At 40.0% G+C, this 15999-nt stretch overlaps 1 protein-coding gene across 1 annotated transcript in view; it reads right to left on the bottom strand.

Moving 5' to 3' along the window:
- LOC132816437 (transmembrane protein 182-like) overlaps positions 1-15999 on the bottom strand; it is a 64504-nt gene that overhangs the window by 10634 nt on the left and 37871 nt on the right. The window contains exon 4 of the mRNA XM_060826018.1: positions 4251-4346. Within this exon, the coding sequence (XP_060682001.1) occupies positions 4251-4346 (96 nt within the window). The remainder of the gene's footprint in view (positions 1-4250; positions 4347-15999) is intronic.

The raw sequence follows: 15999 nt of genomic DNA, 5'->3' as shown, positions 1-15999 counted from the left end.
TTTTCCAGCACTCCACGTTTTGACTCTGATTTCCCAACACCTGCAGTGCCCACTTTCACTTAAGAAATCAATCTGTTCTCAAACATCTGAGCAGTCATTTGGAGACTCAACCTTTAAAAATAGCAAACAGTAGAAGAAACTTAACAGATAAGATCTTGTTATGTTGCCACTACACTGATGTACGCAAGAGAAGTAAGGTCCATCAAAGCAAGTACAGCAAAATAGGACAGACTGTTTCTGAAACACAATTGATATCATCAGGCTGTGAAAGGGAGCATAGTGGCTCAGTGCTTAGCACTGCTGCCTCACAGCACCAAGGACCTGGGTTTGAATCCAGCCTAGGGCAACTGTCTGTGTGGGGTTTGCACATTCTCCCTGTGTCTACGTGGATTTCCTCCTTGGTGCTCATGTTTTCTCCCACAATCCATAAAGATGTGCAGCTTAGGTGAATTGGCCATGCTAAACTGTCCTTGGCATTCAGGGATATGTAGGTTAGGTGCATCAGTCAGGGGTCAATATAGGGCAGGGGAATGGGTTACTGTTCAGAGTGTCAGTGTGGACTTGTTGGGATGTAGGGATTCTCTGGTTACCAAATTACATTCTTTTAAACTGCATTGGAAGGATGTAATACTTCAGTCATGCAGGGCATTGGGGAGACCACATTCTTAAATATTGTGTGCAGTCTGGTCTGACAAGTTAGAACAAGTTCCAGGGTAACCAGTGGCCTAGTGGTATGATCATTAGACTATTAACCCAAAAAATGTTCTGGGGACCTGGGTTCAAATCCCACCCAAGCAAATATTGGAATTTGATTTCAATAAAAATCTAATGAGAACCATGAAATGATTGTTGAAAAAAAATTCTTGTTGCTGAGACCAGCATTTATTGCTCATCTCTAATTGTCTTTGAGAAGACGATGTTGAATTACCTTCTTGCACCTCAGGAGTCCACATGGTCTAGGAACATAAACTGTGCTGATAGGAAGAGAGTTTCAGGACTTTGACCCAATAACTTGGAAGGAATGATGATAGAGTTCCCAGTGTGGATTGTGACATTTGCTCATCTTGTGCTTCTGGGTGACAGAAGTCAGTGGTTTGGAAGCTGATGTCAAAGGAGCTTTGACAGGTTATATTGCATGCGGTACATATAGCTGTCACTGTGCACTGGAAGTGATGAATATAGTCTTTATGCTAGTGAATCCAAGATGTGATATGTTTAAATTTAAGCAATGGGAATCTTGTTAATTATTTCTTGAAGAAACAGCTTGTTTGTAGGCATCTCAAGACAGACTGAAGTTAAGAAATAAACTGGAGGGTTCGAAAAATTCTCATAATTTATTAGATCAAAAGGGGGTTGAAAGCAACTGGGGAAAAATTGAAGATTTTAACATATCCATACAAACAGGCAGGTTTAAAAATAAAGACCTTGCACTTTTACCTGGAAAAGGCTAAATACGTCAGATTGCCATGAGGTTGGCCTGTAAAGATTGGGAAGGTTATTTTGTTTTGATGTATTTTGGCTGTTTAGTCAGCCTGAATTTGGCAGCAGCCCAGGAATGCAGTCATGCTGGGAGTGCTCTGTGTGAAGGCATGCTAGCTTCCAAAAGCAAAGTCAAGCAGCAGGATCACTGACTTGATCCAGGGGAATTTCTGGCTTAGACTGACAGCACAGGAATTGCTTGGGAAGAAACATTTAAATTCACAAAGAATTACAGCCAGTCAGATCTTCGAGAAATACTGGTAGTGGAATGCTCACAAAAAGTGTATTGTCTGCCAGACTGGGACAAAAAGGAGAATCACAATGAATCCCTGGATCTGAAACACACATTTGCTTGACTCCAGATAATTTAAATGAACATTTGAGGAGCAAATATAATAAAGGGGATTCTCAGTTGACGTGAACAGGGAATGTTCCATATGAATTTTCTGTTTAAAGTATTACAAAATGGGAAACCATCAAAAATGAACTGAGAGTCCAGAAACTGTATGTTCCGTTTAGGGTGAAAGGCAAGGCTGGTAGGTGTAACCAATGCTGGATGACTAGAGAAATTGAGGTTTTGGTCATGTAAAAGAAGGAAGCTTATGTCAGGTATAGACATGATAGATCAAGTGAATCCTTCGAATATAAAGGCAGTAGGAGTATATTTAAGAGGGAAATCAGGCAGGCAAAAAGGGGACATGAGATAGATTTGGCATACAGATTTAAGGAGAATCCACATAACTACATAAAGGATAAAAGGGTAACTAGAGAGAGAATAAGGGCTCTATGTGTACAACCGCAGGAGATGGGGAAGACACTTAATGAGTATTTTGCATCAGTGTTTACTGTGGAAAAGGTCATGGAAGATACAGAATGTGGGAAAATAGATGGTGACATATTGAAAAACGTCCATATTATAGAGATGCTGGATGTCTTAAAACTGATAAAGGAGGATAAATCTCCAGGACTGATCAGGTGTAACCAAAAACTCTGTGGGAAGCTAGGGAAGTGATTGCTGGCCCTTGCTGAGATATTTGGATCATCGATAGTCACACGTGATTTGCCAGTAGACTGGAGTTTGGCTAACGTGGTGCCACTATTTAGGAAAGGTGATGATGAAAAGCCAGGGAACTACAGACCGGTGAGCCTGACATCAGTGGTGGACAAGTTGTTGGAGGGAATCCTAATGGATATGATTTACATGTATTTGGAAAGGCGAGCAAGTACTGATTCAGGATAGTCAGCATTGCTTTGTGCGTAGGAAATCATGCCTCACAAACTTGACTGAGTTTTTTGAAGAAGTAACTAAAAGGATTGTTGAGGGCAGGTGGACATGATCTATATGAGCTTTAGTAAGGCATTCAACAAGGTTCCTCATGATAAGACTGATTCGCAAGATTAGATAACATGGATTACAGGGAGAACTAATCTTTTGGATACAGAACTGGCTCGAAAGTAGAAGTCAGAGGGTGGTGATGGAGGGTTGCTTTTCAGACTGGAAGCCTGCAACCAGTGACATGCTACAAGGATTGGTGCTGGGCCACTGCTTTTTGTCATTTTATATAAATGATTTGGATGTGAACATAGGAGGATAGTTAGTAAGTTTGCAGATGGTACCAAAACTGGAGGTATAGGAGACAGTGAAGAAAGTCAGAGTACAACGAGATCTTGATTAGATGGGCGAAAGTGGCAGTGGAGTATAACTTAGATGAATGCAAGGTGCTGAATTTTGGAAAGACCCTGAGGAGTGCTATGAACAAAGAGACCTTGGAGTGCAGGTTCATAGTTCCTTGAAAGTGGAGTCGCAGGTAGATAGGATAGCGAAGATGATGTTTGGTATGCTTTCATTTATTGGTCAGAGCCTTGATTAAAGGGATTGGGAGGTCAGATTGCAGCTTTGGTTGGTCCAGGACTTTGGTTAGTCCATTGTTGGAATTTTGTCCACAGTTCTGGTCTCCCTACTTTGGGAAGGATGTTGTGAAACTTGAAAAGGTTCAGAAAAGATTTGCATGGATGTTGCGAGGGTTGGAGAGTTTGAACTGTAGGGCGAAGCAGAATAGGCTGCGGCTGTTTTCCATGGAGTTTCAGAGGCTGAAGGATGACCTTCACAGAGGTTTATAAAAACATGAGGGGCATGGATAGGGTCTTTTCCCCTGGGGTGGGGGCATCCAGAACTAGAGGGCATAGGTTTAGGGTGAGAGGGGTAAGATTTAAAAAAGTCTGAAGGGGCAACTTTTTCACACAGGGTGGTGTGTGTATGGAATGGTCTGCCACAGGAAGTGGTGGAGGCTGGTACAAATACAACAACTAAAAAGGTATTTGGATTGGTACATGAATAGGAAGGGTTTGGAGGGATATGGGCCAAGTATTGGCAAATGGGACTAGATTGACTTATCTATCTGGTTGGCATGGACGAGATGGACCAAAGGGTCTGTTTCCGAGCTGTACATCACTATGAGTCTACCTAAGATGTAATTTTCAGTTAGTGCTTGTTCTTTCTCATTTGTCAATAAAAATATGATACATTGATTCATATCTTTTCATGTAATAACTCGGAGATCATTCATTTGGTAGTTGACCAGTCTCCACCATTAATAGAATTAAATGAAACTTATTTTATTGAAAACAATTCGAAAACAGAAATCTACAGTATAAATTCCTTAAATGTAGTTCCAACTGCAAAAATTGAAATTAACACACTCTTATAGCAGGTAATTTTAATAAAGTATTTTTATTTTTATAATTGTTTCAATGGTACCTCAAATGCTTACCTATTGCAGATTTAAATTCGATGGAGGTTTCCCCATTGGTGCTTGGAAACGGGGAAGAATAAGCATGGACACAGCACTTTGAAGGTGGTTGGTTAACTGCACCAAAAGGGAATGACACATTAATATCAAATATAACTGAACAACAAATCAACATGAGCAGAATTTCAACTTTAAAAATAAATGAATTGGAATTTGACATGTGGGTCAGGTTTTCTTAGACATGGTCACAAGAGGGACCAAATCAGATGTTCTGGGAATTTATAAGACTAAGAAATAAGAACAAGTGTAGGCCATTCAGCATTTCGAGGCTGCTCCACCATTCAACAGGATCATGGCAAATCCCAACATTCCTCACGTCCATTTTCCTACCCTTTCTCCACAACCAAAATTGATGGTGTAGTGGACAGCCAAGAAGGTTACCAGGGAATACAACGATACCTTGATCAGATGGGTCAGTGGGCCAAGGCAGTGGCAGTATGAGTTTTATTTAGATAAATGTGAGGTGCTGCATTTTGGAAAGGTAAATCAGGGCAGAACTTATACATTTAATGGTAGGGCCCTGATGAATGTTTCTGAACAAAGAGGTCTTGGAGTGCCAGTTCGCAGTGTCTTGGAAGTGGAGTCATAGGCAGATAAGATAGTCAAGAAGGCATTTGGCATTCTTGCCTTTATTAGTCAGTGCATTGAGTATAGGAGTTGGGAGGTCATTTTGCTACACAGGAATCAGTTAGGCCATTTTTGGAATACTGCATTCAATTCTGGTCTCCCTGCTACAGGAAGAATATTGTAAAACTTGGAATGTCCAGAAAAGATTTATAAGAATGCTGTCAGGTTAGAGGGTTTGAGCTACAGGGAGAGGCTGAATAGACCAGGGTTACTTTCCCTAGAGAGTCAAAGGCTGAGCGGTCACCTTATAGTGGTTTATAAAATCATGATGAGCATAGATGGGGTGAATGGCCAAGTCTTTTTCCCAGGGTGTAGAATTCAAAACTAGAAGGCATAGGTTTAAGGTGAGAGGGGAAAGCTTTAAAAGGGACCTAAGGGGCAACTTTATTACTCAGGGTACTGCATGTTTGGAATGAGCTGCCAGAGGAAGTGGTGAGGCTAGTACAATTACAACATTTAAAAGGCATCTGAATGGGTACATGAATAGGAAGGGTTTAGAGGGAGGGATATAGGCCAAATGCTGGCAAATGGGACTAGATTCGTTTCGAATATCTGGTGGGCATGCAAGAGTGGGACCGCAGGGTCTGTTTCCATACTGTTTTCTATTACTCTCGATTCCCCTAATGATAAAGAATCTGTCTCAGCCTTAAATATTGTATACACAAGTACTCTGAGCAAGGAGATCAAAAATTCTCAACCTCGGAGAAGAAACTCTTCTTATCTCAGTCTTATAATGCTTTCCCTTTATTCTGAGACGAAGCACTCTGATCCTAGACTTCTCCATGAGGGGAAATATCCACCCTGCATTTACCCAGCCAAGCGCCTTAAGAACCCGATGTGTTTCAATGGGATCACCTCTCATTCTTCTTAATGCCAGTCAGTGGAGTGCCAACTTGTTTAACTTTGCTCAAAAGACAATCCCTCCATACTGTTGATGATCCTAGTGAACTTTCTCTGAATTGCCTCCAATGAAACAATATCTTTCCTTAATAAAGGAACCAAAACTGCTCACAGAACTTCCAGACATGGATTCACCAGCATTTTGTACAGTTCTACTAAGACTTCCCTACTCTTATACTCCATCCCCATTAAAACAAGGGCCAACATTGAATTAGTTTTTCTGATTACCTGCTGCACTTTGTGCTAACTTGGTGTTTCATGAGGGAACTACAGAAGTCCCTTGTGTTTTCTGCACTATTTTTCTATTTAAAAGATACCTTCCTTTGTTCTCCCTTCTAAAGTGAACACCTTCACTGTTTACCACTAATACACCAATTACCAATGCATTTCACACTTACTTAACCGATCAATTTTTCTGTAAACTACTTGTATCCCTCTCATAACCTGCCAATGTATTTTTCTGTTGTCTGCAAATCTGGCAACAGTACATTCCCTTCCTTCATCAAAGCCATTAATATCTATTGTAAGCAGTTGCTGTATCTGGTCTGATCCCTGTGGAACCCCCGATTACAGATCATTAGCCTGAAAAAGAATGTCCTATACCCACTTGCTGTTGCCTGCACATTAGCCAATTCTATATCCATGCTAATATACTACTTCCAATACTGTGGGCTCTTGTCTTTTAACTTAATCTTTAATGAGGCACCTTGTTGAATGTCTTCTTGAAGTCCAACTACAACATATCTACTGGTTCCCCTCGGTTCATTCTACAGGGACTTTCTCAAAGAATTCTAATAAATTAGTTGGACTTGATTTTCCTTTCATGCATGAATTGAAAAATGTGGTGCTGGAAAAACACAGCAGGCCAGGCAGCATCCGAGGAGCAGGAGAATCAACGTTTCGGGCATAAGACCTTCTTCAGGCAGCCATGCTGACCCTGTTTGATTAGATTATGATACACACGTCAAGTCCTTAGATGCACTGTCTGAACTGTGGTGATCTTGTTACAACTGGAGTTCGAGAAACATACTGTCACTTTCTAGACCCACTACTCAAATGGCCATAACTTTAAATGATTAAATCAAGTCCCAATACAACCAATCATATACTATAGACCTAGAATTAAAAGATCTATCAACCAAGTTAATCAACAAGCAAAATCATTGATTTATTATAATACAAAGCACATTCAATGAAGATGCAAAAGATGGCTCACACAATATTTATTTCATGGAAATATAAATCTTTACCTCTTTAAACACCAAAATTACATGCATACATACTTCAATATATAGCAAGAGGCAAGACAAAGTCACCACTTACCCACTCTATCTTTCAAGTCAGGAATTCCCAATATCTAGTTTGTTTGGTGTGTTCGATAAGATAGAAAGCTGAATATTAATGAGTTGGTTGATGACATTAATAAACTGTTTAACAAGTAATAAACGCCTTTAACTGACAATTTGCCACTGCCGAAGTAAAAGTGTCACTGCACTGCTTGTCAAAAACATAACAGATGGAGTGAGATGCTCCTGACCCATTATGGTCAGCCACATCATACTTTGTGTCCAATTCTATCACAAATCTTACCATAGCCCATGTGACTTAGACCCTTAAGATTCCACACAACTTCTGCTAGCAATATTTTTTGTCTGTTGAATAATCGTTTAGTTTTAACAAATGCCCTGAGAAACAACAATTATGGTGTAACTGTTACCAGTTTATCTGAGTATGACCAACATGCAGTGTAACATGAAATAATTGTACTTTTATAATGCAACTTCTTAATAATGATTTTCAGTCTAGGAATGAGACAGGAATGGCTGGTAATTTTTTCAGTTCCCTCAATACTTAGTTCCAAATTTACCAGCTACTTCCCAACTGAATAATTAATGTAGTAAAACAGTGTCTCAAGATGCACCAAAATGAGGTTACCTCAGTGAAAGGAGTTTAGCTTGAATGTTGCAGAACAGAAGTGTTTGGTTAAAATGTTGATGGGGTTAATTAAAATTGATAAAGTCTAAGCTTAATTGTATGAAGACTCAAGGAAGAGACAATCAAATTCTCAAGACCAAGAATTGATGCATTAGCTAAATTAGTTCTTGTAGATCTGATAGAGAAGGGAAATCTCTCTGGTATTTGAATACTTGTTAGAATTAAACTTGTGTTATTTATAAATAATTTTGTTTATTTTGTTTTTCATTTCTTTTGCTTAATAAACTTCTTTCTTATTGTGAAATCAAGTTTTTAGCATTGTGTGCTTGTGTTTCAGTGAAAGAATATCTCAGTAAAACAAAACAAAAAGCATGATTTATCAAGCCAGATTTCAGCTTGGGATCAGATTTGTCCAGTAATAACATCAGATGGAATCATATGAGTTGGTTGTGCTTTTGCTGAAGGTTTGAGAAACTCTTCCCAAAGTTGTCTTCACTATTTTTTTGTCTTCCTCCATCTGCCTGATGAAATTGGTCTACTCACCTTACATGTCATTTCTTTAGGGATCAGTTTGTTTTTGACCCATCCCCCATTTCCCAGAGGAACAGGTGAGAGTCAACCACATTGCTGGGGTGTGGAGTCACACATAAATCAAACCAGATAAGAAAGGATATTAGTGAACCAGACAGGTTTTCCCTGACAATCTATAAAGGTCATCATTAGATCCAGTTAAAAATCATACAAAACCAGGTTATAGTCCAACAGGTTTACCTGTTTTTAACTGTCCACCCCAGCCCAATACCAAGACCTCCACATCATTAGATCCCCAATTCCAGAGTTTTATTAAATTCAAATTCTACCATCTGCCAGAGCAGGATGTGAACCTGATTCCTCAGCACATTATCCACGTCTGAGGTATGACCCACACATGCAACGTGACATAAAGTAAATGTATCTTCACAATAAAATTTCTTAACATTGCTTTTCAATCTGAGAATGCGACAGGAATGGATTTTTTTTTTAAAGTTGTCTCACCACTTAGCTAGAGCCTTTGAAGCCAAAGCCATTGCCTGCCTTTATTTATCCTCTGTCAATCAGTTCGTTGGTTGGTAGTACAAAAATGAGCATTACTGAAAAGACACATTTGGTCATTTTTTTTTAAACTTGTATTCATCAGAGCATTTTATAAGACTACAAATTCAAGGGAAAATCTAATATTTATTCAACATGAGAGAAGTGTTGATTGGTTCACAAGTGGACTCAGATTGGTTGAGGTATTGTCGTGGAGAATGCTCACATTAATAAAAATTGGCAGTTAACAGGCTGTTTAAATTTTAAACCAAGTAAGTTGACACTGATTGGTCAGGGTGTAGACTTGAGATATGAATCAGCAAATGGCTGTTGTTGAGGTAATCCCTGATCAGACTGACAAAAATGCCTGCCATTGGCATAAATCTGACCGCAGTACGAAAATGTGCACGTTTGCTCCAGCATTTAAATGAGATAATAAATTAGCACAATGGGGTTATCTCAAGATTACAGTCTACTTTGAACAAAGAATCTTACAAATTAATATATAGGGAGTTCTGCACAACCAGCAGCTGCAGAGGTCCGTAGGAGACAGTTTGCTAAGAAATGTCTAAGAACTGACAGCCTGACATGTGTATCAAGCATTAAAAAGAAAAGTAGGATCCCACAATAACAGACACAGATGATAAGGTTAGGATTATGGCTCATCAAAATCTTTGAGATCAGACAAATTCATTGTGCTGTGAAAGTGATTGAGTTTTTAAATCAATGAGAAAGATGTTGTTTCATTAGGTAAAAAGTGTTAGTCAGAGCAAGGACAGTAAATTTCATCCCAGAAGATAGTATGTGACTAAGATGAGTTATAATTCAGTTGCAAGACAGAATGGAGAGTGTTTGACAGAGTGGAGAGTGTCTGATTGAGTCTTCAAGGTCAGATGGGACCAAGGTTGCTAACAATTCATTAGCTAAAGAATTCTAAAGTAGATGTTACATAAAACTTGGATGTATAGATTAACGAGGGAGGAACAATGACAACGTTGCATGTAATTATTGTAACACAAAATGTATAAAAATGCAGTATCCCACTGTGGAAATCACAGCATTGCTGGTTGATCTCTCATCCAAGCTGAGCCAACTGTTGGAGACTGGACCCCATGTATAGGCCAGGCTCAGAGTGGTCTCTGGCCTCTCTCACACGTGGTAAAGAACTTGAATAAAGATCAATTGTACTTCTGAACACAAACTCCAGGCTACTCTTTGACATCTTTCCCCAACAGCTGTCATCGATTTTGCAAAGTTGAAATAGATGCAGTATGTGTATCTCTTCTTTCTGTATGCAAAGAACACAGCTTTGTATATTAATATATGTAGCTTTGGGGCAGCACGGTGGCTCAATGCTGCCTCACAGCACCAGGGACGCGGGTTTGATTCCTGTCTCGGGTGACTGTCTGTGTAGACTTTGAACATTCTCCCCGTGTCTACGTGGGTTTCCTCTGGTTGGACTGGTTTCCTCCCACAGTCCAAAGATGTACAGATCAGGTGAATTGGCCATGCTAAATTGCCCATAGTGTTAGGTGAATTAGTTCAGGGTAAATGTGGCGCTTGGGTCTGGGTGGGTTACTCTTCGGAAGGTCAATGTGGACTTGTTGGGCTGAAGGGACTGTTTCCATGCTGAGGGAATCTAATCTAATCTTCCAGTACACTAAAGCATGTCAAATCGCTAGTTTAACTGATAATCCTGAACTGGTTGTTAGTATAATTCGGTTATTGAATAAATGCTGACAATTACAGAATCACATTCAATGTTGAATACTGCATTTCAAGTTTTGTAAGGGTTGAGTACAGTCATTGCTTTGCTTGTTGAGAATAGCCTAGGGACACGCTGCTTGATATGATCTGCCAGTCTTTGATTTGAAGACAGCCTGATATTAACTGTCATTCAGCACTAGTGGGTGCATTCTCCATGATGATGATTCCATTGAAATTTGTATATCAACCAATCATACAGTAGAAATGGTGCTTTTCCAGTTGAATTTATTTCCCTAAAAATGTCCTGAAGAATGCAAGATGAAAATCTTTCATAAATTGTATCTTCTTCAGCAGTACTACCTCAACTATGTTTTTGGATAGTTCTTGCTAATGATAAAATGACTGTTATCCAATGTACAACCTTCTCCTTTTCACCACTTGGTCAAAGTTAGTTCTTTAGCTCGTCTTATGCTCAGTGTCAATTGGTAATTCTTGTTAGAGACTTGTGCAAATTAGGGGGTCACAACAAGATGCTGCCCAAATCAATTAGAAATGTCAACATTGAAGCATGACATGCTAGAGAATTCCTAGAGGCCTGGCACTCCAACCACAACGCCATAAACAAACACATAGATCTAGATGCCATCTATTAACCCCTCAGAAAACGAACAGGAAATGACATCAGCACAAACCCCAGGAACCACATCCAGGAGAAAGATACAAATAGAAAGCAGGAGACAACAGCTTCGCTTCACTTGGAGATCGCCACTGATGATGTTACCTAGCCAGGTAACGAAACGTCTGGATATCAAACCTACAGCTGAGTGAGCAAATCTACACCCTATTGATGCATGAACCAGGCAACTTCAACGTACGATCCCTGAGAGCACCTTTCTCTTCAGCTATTGTGTTTGTCTATATCTGAACCTGGATGCTAAGAATATTTTATTTTCCCCTGAAGACAGAATCCTGAGAAAGGCTCCTTCTGCTAATGGTTCATAACAGTCCTAATTCTATAATATTCATGCAAACATAATTTCTTACAGCAAATAAAAGTATTTCTTTTCAGGCACGGAAGATAGATATCACAGAACACACAAGCTAAAAAATTTCAAACCCTTCTGGCACATCCTACTTAAAATATTTGTTAGTGCACCATTGCATAGGCTGTCACTTGAGTCAAATAAATCTGGACAAGTATCATTCTGGAAATTGGAGTACATCCAATTTCTTTTGACTTTTTATTGTCTCAAAGATTTGACAGCACGGCATCAAAACATCTATGATTCATTGTGATTGCACAAGATGGAATGTTTCTACCATACCAGAGTGATGGCGGGAATAGAACATTATGAGTTTTGCATGAAGTTAACTGGGGGGAAAAAATCTGATATTTACTAGATTCGTGGAAATTTATGTCACAGGAGACAGTCATCCAGCTCTTTACACATAAGCCAGTGAAAGAGAATGCAATCTGAATGCAATTAACAACATCTTAAGTGCATATCTGCACATGTTTTAAATGGGCTGTGGATTTCTACCATTCTTTGTGGCAGTGTTCCATATCCCAATCCACTCTCTAAACCTTCTACCAATTACTTCAAATTAATACCCTTTCTGCTATTAGTCTCCTTAATTCAGGGAATATTGTAAGTACTCCAATGTCCAAAATAAGATTCAGATTTTTAGACTCAAGTGACAAAGCACTATTGTATACAGTAATAAATGTTTCAAGTAAGATGTGCCAGAAACATTTAACAATTTTGGCCAAGTGTTCTGCAGTATCTCTCTTCCAAGTATGAAATAATTATTTTTGTTTGCTGTGAGGAATGATGTTTTTCTGAATGTTATCAAATTAGCACTATTGTGAACCCTTAGCAAAAGGACATATGGCTTCTCAGGTCTCTCTCTTCAGGGAAAAAATAAAATATTCTTAGTATTCAAATTCAGAAGTACTATCCTACCCAGTCTAAAGCTCCTCAATTTTTTACACCTCAATTAAATCTGCCTTAAGCTTATCTGGTCAAAAGAAAATCTCTCTCCAGTCTATCCAGTCTATCTTCATAGCTAAAACATTCCTGGTCCAATTTCCATAAATTTCCTTTACTCCAGCTCAAATGCAATCACATCCTTCATGTGATGTCATGACCAGAACTGTACACTATTCTCTACCTATGGCCAAACTAGTGTTTCATGAAGTTCTACTTTGTTATGATGCTGTTACATTATTCTGTACATTAGAATGTATTTCATATTCTGTCTCAATTATTATGTAGACTTAGCAACCTGTGACACAGACTTCGAGGTACCTCTGCTTCTCTTATAAATAAAACCATAGTAAAGCAATAAATAAGAATGATCAAAGAGTCTGGAAGGTGATATAAATAGGTTAAATGAGCGGGCAAATAGTTGTCAATGAAATATAATGTGGATAAATGTGAGATTATCCACTTCAACAGGAAGAAGAAACCAGAATATTATTTAAATGGAGAAACACGGAGATTCAAGATGGCGGCAGTCTGAACATTCTGCTGTATTGGGCTCTGTGCCATATCCCAGGCAAGCTGGGCTCCTGTGCCCTCCCCACACCCCACCACCACCCCACATTAGTCACCCCAAGGAGGGTTTATAGTATAAAATAGGTAGAGCACTTAAAGCCTTGGGCTTTTGAGCGGCCCGTAGAAAGGGTTGAACAAAGGAGTGCAGCCTCGGAGGTTGCGATGTAGAGCTCCAAGGAGTGGGTTTGAACCCTGGAAGGCCAAGTTCAGGCCCTGAAGGAACTAGTAGACAACCTCGAAAATGGAAATCGGAGAAAACAATTTACAGAACGTGGGCCTTCCGGAGCGTGACGCGGTCGAAAACCTTGCATGATTTTCTTGGGAGGTGGATTCTGGAGTTGCTGGGGTTGGAGATTGAGTCTGGCCAGGTGAGTGTGAAGCAGGCCCACATGGATCGCAACGCGGATGTCCGGGCCAGCTCAGCGCCCCCGCCTGGTCCTAGTGCGACTCCAGCATTATAAAGAAAAGCAATTAATAGTAGAAACAGCCAGAAGACTGGGAGAAGATTCACAGGTTTTGGTTTATAAAGGTTTGAGGATAATGTTGTTTCATGATATTTCTGGGGCTATATTTAAGAAAAGGAAGACCTTTGATGATGTAAAGAAAGAAATTAAAAGATTTAAACATTTAAAAGTAAAAGAATTTTTGAACTCGCTGAAGTAATAGACTTTGAGGGGGAAAGAGGAAAAGATGTGTGCGAACAATGTATAATTTTTTTTATCTTCTCTTTCTTTATTCTCTTCCCTTTTGGGGTCTCAGGCCTTATAGGCTTGGAATTGCTTTGGTGTAAAATCCGCTATGTTTTATATTATATCCATTTGGTAGTTATCTATTCTTCCAGTGTTCTGTTTTTGTTTTGGCTGAGAGGTGTGTTGAGACGGTTCTACCGCCCCCGTGTTTGTTTTCGGAGGAATGAGACACCGGGTCAGATTCTAAGAAACAGACTGCTTTATTCGAGAGAGAATCGGTTACAGCTAGACATTTGTCCGGCTGGAGAAGGCGTTCTGACCCCTTTGTTCTAAGTTGTTTATTCTTATACCCCCTTTATCCCTGCACCGTTCCCTTAGTTGGTAATGAACGGTTTTTACAGTTTGTCATTGGCCCCAGTCTCTTATCAGTGTTTGACCATGCCGTATTTGGCTATCAGCTAGCTCAACTTGTTATGTGCCAGATGGCCCCCTTTGTTCTGTTTTCTCAAGTTTTACTGCTCCTTCAGTACTTTTCCACTGGTTCAGTTACCTCCCTCAGACCTCATGTCTGTTTCCCCTTCTGGGGCCTCCTGGGCACCTCAGCCTGAGAGCTGTTTCTATCTAACATTTTAGTGTTACATTTGTCAGGGTGTTAATCCTACCTAACATTCAAGTGTTAGTGCTTTTATCTAACATTTTAGTGTTAGTGTTACTTTCATCTTACATTTGCCTGAGTGTTAATCCTACCTAAGACTACCTAACAGGTGGTTACTTCTTTGATGTAAAGATGTGTGGGGTTTAGATGTGGAGGAGAGGGGTGGGTGTCCATTGTTAATTTGCAGGAGTATAAATAACATGTTTTTTTCCTCTGCCTGGGTTTTGGGTGCGGCCTTAACTGGAAGGAGCCAGGATGGAAATGAGTGCGCCTATGGGTGAGGGGGGAGATCGCTGGAGATTTGGGCTTTTTGTATTTATTTGCTCAAGTTAGGAGTAGTGGTTAGTTTCTTAGTTTTAGTAGTTTTTGTGGTTTTAGTAGTGGTTTGTAGGAATAGTCTTTAGAATTGATAAAGTCTGTATTTTCTCCACTCGCTGCACATTGATTGGGCTTCACCTTCTCAGGGAACTGTGGGCTGTAGTGTGCAGTCATGGCTAGCGATCTGTTCAGGTGATGCACCTAGAATATAAAGGGGAGCCATTCCTCCATTAAGAGGAAAAAGGTGCTTTCAAATCTTAAGAAGGGTTGACATCACTGTGTTGCAAGACACATTTAATCTATAGGGAACACCAAAAGTTACAATGGGGGGGGTTATGATAGGGTATTCCTTTCCCCCTTTAACTCCAAAAGCAGAGGAGTGCCCACACTCGTGTAAAGGAACCACCTATTTCAGGGTGAGTACGGACGGTTCATTATTCTCAAGGTGCTGATGCAAGGAGAAGAGTATGGCATGCTGACTATTTACTGTCCCCCAGTGCACCCTCTCTAATTTTTAGTTGATGCAGTCTCTAAGTTAATGGCTTTTGGGATGCACCATACGATTATAGAAGGAGGCTTTTTTGTCTCATGGACCCTGGAGTAGACAGGAAGCCAAGAGGGTTATCAGGTACACCATGGCAGTCTAGACAGTTAGTGGACTTGTGTGAGGAGCTGGGGATGGTGGATGTGTGGAGGTGCCTCCATCCAATGGGAGGGACTTTACCTTCTACTCCAACCCACACAAGTGACACACGAGAATTGATATATTCTTTGTTCCATCAGTTTGTTTGGACTTTGTGTTAGCCTGCAGAACTGGGAGACTAACTATTTTGGACCATGCGGCAGCATGTTTAGATATTAAGGCCAAAGGTAGTGGAGAAGGCATGCGGCAGTGGCACATGGTTCCATTTCTGTTGAAGGATGACAACTTTGTTCATTGTATCACAAGGGAGTTCAAGGCTTTTTGGGACATCAATCGGGGTACAGCCAGTAATCCATCAGTGCTCTGAAAGACCACCAAAGCATTCTTAAGGGGTCTGATAATTTCATACTCGACAATGAGATGAGGGCAAAAACCTTGCTGAATTTCTCGGGAGGTGGATTCCAGAGTTACTGGAAGTACCGAAGCTGGAGCATGGAATGGAGTTTCTTTTCAGATGGTCACAGAAAGGTTTCCTCCATCTGGGAATTTTTATTATCCCTATCTTCTGACAACTGTACGGAGCTAACTTTGTACAGTTGTTTGAGAG

The sequence above is a fragment of the Hemiscyllium ocellatum genome, chromosome 6, assembly GCF_020745735.1.
Source record: "Hemiscyllium ocellatum isolate sHemOce1 chromosome 6, sHemOce1.pat.X.cur, whole genome shotgun sequence".
Classification (NCBI taxonomy): Eukaryota; Metazoa; Chordata; class Chondrichthyes; order Orectolobiformes; family Hemiscylliidae; genus Hemiscyllium; species Hemiscyllium ocellatum.
The sequence above is the reverse complement of the archived record's forward strand: the minus strand, read 5'-3'. Positions and strand labels throughout refer to the sequence as shown.